We start from the raw sequence: 5,223 nt of genomic DNA, 5'->3' as shown, positions 1-5,223 counted from the left end.
GTATATGTGTGTCTGAGGAAAACAATAACCAGTAAAAGACAGACGAGAGCAGTCCGATTTCTGTCATTTCTCACCCTCATGTCATTCCAATCTCAATCGAGCTAGCTATTACATGGAAGGCAGAGAAAACGTTTGCATCCTTTTTGAGACTTGAAAGCCTTAGTTCCCATACATTTTAAACACATGGAGCACAATTCTTCAGAATTTCACCATTGTTTTCCACGAAAGAAAATGAGTAATATGACAGTGTGATGAACGTTTCCTTTAAGACAGGGAGAAGAGAAAGGAAGTGTTTGAGGGGGTGTGGCCCTGTTTGCTTTAGCAGAAAATACATATGCAATCCATTATAAATAAGAATAATAAAAAAAAACATCTAGATGTGTAAGTCCAAGAAAGTCAAAAGTAAGTCCCAAGAAAGTCAGATGCTGTCTCAATAAAGAACATGCATGCACACACAATAGCCACACAAACAAAAAACAAAAGCAAATTTATACTGACACTGCAATATTAAAAAAAAAAAAAAAAAAAAAAAAAAAACCCTATGCACAGACTGATTTTTCACTGTTCGCAGGAGGAGCATATACTGTCACAAGCCCAACTCTGGTGAAAGCAAAGCTGTGTTGTGTTTTTAAAGTCCCTGACCTTGTTCCTCAGACATGCCACACAGAAAGAGATGTCATGGTCGTAAGAAAAACAACAAGGAGGTATGTTTTTTCACATGCATTGTATTCTGTATAACACTGTAAAAGACAGGATTGGTTATTCTGAACGGATTCCTGTTCTGTCGGTCTGTACCGTTGTTATGGTTTTCAGTTCGAACGTTCATTCACCAACAACTGTACTTTGAGTACTTGAGAACTTTTTTGCGCGATTCTGTAAACATTCTTACTGAATCCACATTACGACACATACAGCAATCAGCGCAAAACGATTCACGAGCGAATGACTCTTATGAGCAGGTTCTTTTTAGTGAATCAAAACACAGCCTACAGCGTGACCAGTGAAAGGTCCGATTTCAGAATGAATGACTCTTATGAACAGGTTCTTTTTAGTGAATCTAAACACATGTGAATCATCCGAAACTGAATTACGAACATACGAAGCACGCTTTGATCTGGGGTGGGGTGGTAAAAATTAAAGATATCGTCAGTGTTGCCAATTTAGCTACTTTGTAGCTAGATTTAGCGACTTCCCCGCCCCTTTTGAGACTTTTTTCAAAAGTTTAGGGACAAATATAGCAACTTCTTGGACAAACCTTATCTAAGTTCTCATCTTGCCCACTGATCTACGTTCATCTTTATATAGATCAGTGAATTTGCCATTGTGATGTCATCTAGTGACATTTAGCTACCAGTTTTAGCTACTTTCAATTGAAAGCAGTTGGCAACACTGGATATCGTGCCAACAAATTAAAAATTCCTTTCCACGATGTTTTAATTAGTAATAAATCGTGTGATTCGTGGCTACGATTTCCCCCCCCCGCATTTCATGTGCGGGGCTCCGTAGCAATTTATTCGCAATTAACTCAACACGTCCGACACATAATGAACCAACAGCGGTTCAGTTCGCAGTCTTAAAACCTGGAAGAATTTTTATTTGATTTCCATTGAAAGTTCAATCGGAACTTTTCTATGGATTTTTAGAACAACATAATTTAAGGGCAAAATAAGGTCTGTTGTTAACATTAGCTACTTGAAAAGACTTTCACGTTTGTACTACAACATAAAGTAGCCTACGCCTGGTCAAATATTTTGAGACTGATTTAAAAAAAAAGTTAAGACATGCCTCTAAAAATAAAACTTTCTGAATTTTGCAATTAAAGTACCTGCATAGAGAAACAGAAACACCCCGTAACCACAGTGTTGGGCAATCACTACAAAGGAATGCTTGTGTAGACAGACAAGGACTGTTTATGTTTCAAGGCGCTTCATGTTTTTTTTTTAATGCGCAATGCAAATGAAGCAGCAACTTTCACATTGCGACGTAATGCAAACGATTTCACCACATCTTGAAACCAAGATAAACCGCCCCAATCATTTATTTGCAGCAATTATCGGTAGTGTTCTGGTACCCACGCTCGCTCACGGGAGTGGCTTTATGAGAACGACACAGCAGCACGCTTCACTTGAATGAAAGAAGCTGGCGAACGGAACTCAAGGAATAGTTTAGCAAACTTCTAGCCTTCAAACGACTCGTCCTCCGCCATGGCGTACGCTGCGTATTGGTCAAGCATCGTAAGTAGATCTGTGTCATGATCTGAACTGCACAGAAAACTATTAACTTCTAATATAAAACAAGTCGTAGTGATCAAAGGAGGGTCCTTTAAAGAGTTGACAAATGTAAACACTTCAGGATTAGTTCGATCTTTGTACTTTGTACACACGGGATCAGTTATTAAAAAAACAATAGGTTAATATTAGAAGTTGGGCGTAGTCGGATTTAGTGTAGTGAAATTAGGTTTTAATGCGTTTGCATGGATTGTAAAGTTTCTTCAAGTGTTGTGCCGGATACTGGAGTCGCTTTCCAATTGTAAAATTGGAAAGTAGTTCAAAGAATTTAAAGAATGCCATAGGTTTATGCGCTATGAAGATAAACCTAAGTGCAGAGTAACATCAAAGTGTCATCCTAAAAGAATAATTACATTTTATATTCGAAAGTCTTATCTAAAATTCAACGAGAAATTACTGGAATGGAAAAATGAAAAAAAAAAAAATAGAGTAATTTCTCAAGAATGGTTGCGTTGCTTTAGGCTTGTAGTGTTATATTCCTCAGGTAGACCGTGTAGCCATCATTTTGGGCTAGTAACATGTTGAACCCTTAGGTTGTTGTAAATTGTAAAAAGTCACTTTTCTTTGTTTCTGTCTTTATTTCTTTGTAGAAAGGTGACACTTCATTACATAAACCCCATGTTCCTCAGACCTCAAGGTTCCAGGTAAAATAGAATTTACAGTTTCTTTAGAAATTATAATTCAGTATAGAATTCAAATATGCTACACTCTTGGGGAAAAAAGGTACACAGCTGGGAAAAAGGTACATCTTTGTACTATGTTTATTGCTAAATGCTATATTAGGACATACTTGTGCCTAAAGTGTACATAATATTATCTTTTGAAAGGGTACCACCCCAATGACAGTTTTGTACCTTTTTTCTTGAGTATACAGGGTTCCCACGGTCATGGAAAACATGGAAATATTATATTTTTAAAAGTGTGATTTGATTTCTAGGCACGGAAAGTCATGCAAATCAACAAAATCTGGTTAATTTCTATAGTAAAAAAAAAATATATATATTTTCGTCTTTTGTTTTATAGGTATCTTCATCTGTAAAATATTTAAAATTGCTTGAAATTGCGCTTTGTGAACGTGATGTCTGACATCTTTTAAAATAATAACAACAAAGTTTGGTATCCAGGTAACATGAGTGACTGGAAACTTAATCGAAATTCATTCAAATTGCTGCAAATTGGTAAAACAATATGTGTAATGCCTACGTTTTAGAAACTTGCATAATTAATTAATAAAGAATATAAGTTTCAGGCTTTATCTTCTCATGGAGCATTGACACCCTCTTGTGGACCATGAAAGTCCTTGCCAGTCACAGCCCTGCGATTTAGCTGAATTATTGCCCCCAATCAGTCTAGTGTCACCGATATGAACTGTAATTCTTCAAAGCCATGAATGTTTTATTACCCAGCTCTGCCATGTTTGCACATCCAGCTCATAAAATGTAAAACAGCATTCCTTTATGACACAATGTTCCATCTACTTCAGAGAGCTGTGTCTGGAGAGACAGTAGGGGAATGCATTTATGAATGTGCAGTGCATTGCATATATTGATTTTGTATAGCTAGGAATGCACATGTTTGCTAGAAGGCCCCTGCAATGTTTCAGTGTCCCATGACCGTGTCATGAAATGTTCTCAGGGACATTTTGTTGCTATATATATATATATATTCTGAAACTCCACTTCATTAGGTGCTCCAGTTACAGTGAAAAAAAACACCAGGCACTGGCCTGGCAATACCTATGCATAATGTTAGCTAGTATATTATGAATATAGAGACATTTTAGGAGGATAAATTAAGAAAGCTTGAACATGTATCGCTGAATGATTCTCAAGATAACACAGCTGGTTTGACTTGCTCTGTGAGCTCGCAGACGAAACACTCAGGTGTGTCTGCAATTATGCATGCCAGATAATCGAATGCATATACATGTCTGTGCTTCAAAGATTTTTTTTAACAGCTTAATCCATTATTGTTAATTAGTTGTCTTCTGCCTTCAGGGGTTAATGTTCACATAACATGAGTTTAAGTGCTTCTGATAGTTACAGGAAGATGTATGGGTGTGTCGAACATTTTGTTTTACAAAATCGTGCTTGTGTGTGTGTGTGAGCACAAACACAGGATGTTCTTCTGCGAGGGGTCGAGCTTCACTTGTTCCTTTATGTATTGAATTACTCAAGTGTGGAGATCCTGACTTTTGATTTGTAGTTTTCTCATATTGGTCTTCTCCCATTTTGCTTATACAGTACATTGATGTTATATTATTACAATGAATATTATTATTAGGGTTGGGTATCGTTTGGGTTTTTCCCGATACCGGTGCCAAATCGATACTTTTAAAACGGTTCCGGTGCCTAAATGGTGCCTGTATCGATACTTATTAAAAAGTAAATAAATAAATTAAAAAAAATTCCCCCCAAAATTATGGATTGGCCATTAGCACTATAAACACATGATGTCTGTTTCATTCATACTGGACGCCAGAGGGTGCCCTCACACAGAAAATCCACATATTTAGTCACAGAAGTAGCGGAACTCATGACCCTCCAGGAAATCCCTAATATCTTAGTTAACGGAAGCTGCTGCCATCAGAGCAAGTGTAATTACTGCATTCACGCGCTCCTCGAATGCTCTTGTTTCCCCGAGTTGTGCTTTAAGTCGGAATGTGAAAACAACATGGACACTCGCGATTTGTATTATTAGAGCTTTCAGACTTGAGTTCACGTGCATTTTCTCAGTCGGGAAATTATTTTTCACGTGCGGTGCCAGTGATGATGCTTCTTATATCCGTTTCGGAGAACCAGAGGACAAATATTTCAATCGATCGCTCAGGCATGGCACCGAAATGAGGCGCCGAAATCTGCTTTCTGATTCGGATCTAGTACATACCGGTTACATAGGTACCATATTGGTACCGGGTTTCGGTACCCAACCCTAG

The 5,223-nt window shown here is 37.6% G+C and overlaps 1 protein-coding gene across 11 annotated transcripts in view; it reads left to right on the top strand.

Moving 5' to 3' along the window:
• Positions 1–569: 569 nt before the first annotated feature.
• LOC107754625 (calpastatin-like) overlaps positions 570–5,223 on the top strand; it is a 38,348-nt gene continuing 33,694 nt past the window's right edge. For 8 of the 11 annotated variants that reach the window (XM_016571158.1, XM_016571157.1, XM_016571154.1 and 5 more), the window contains exons 1-2: positions 570–704; positions 2,879–2,932. In XM_016571158.1, the coding sequence (XP_016426644.1) occupies positions 657–704; positions 2,879–2,932 (102 nt within the window). In that variant the 5' untranslated portion in view covers positions 570–656. Of the gene's footprint in view, positions 705–1,969; positions 2,235–2,878; positions 2,933–5,223 lie in introns of those variants that run through there. The other 3 variants (XM_016571149.1, XM_016571152.1, XM_016571153.1) reach the window with 3 other exon arrangements.

This window comes from Sinocyclocheilus rhinocerous, unplaced genomic scaffold (genome assembly GCF_001515625.1).
Source record: "Sinocyclocheilus rhinocerous isolate Xijiao unplaced genomic scaffold, SAMN03320098_v1.1 scaffold1373, whole genome shotgun sequence".
In the NCBI taxonomy this organism is placed as follows: Eukaryota; Metazoa; Chordata; class Actinopteri; order Cypriniformes; family Cyprinidae; genus Sinocyclocheilus; species Sinocyclocheilus rhinocerous.
This window is presented reverse-complemented; position numbering and strand designations above follow the sequence as displayed.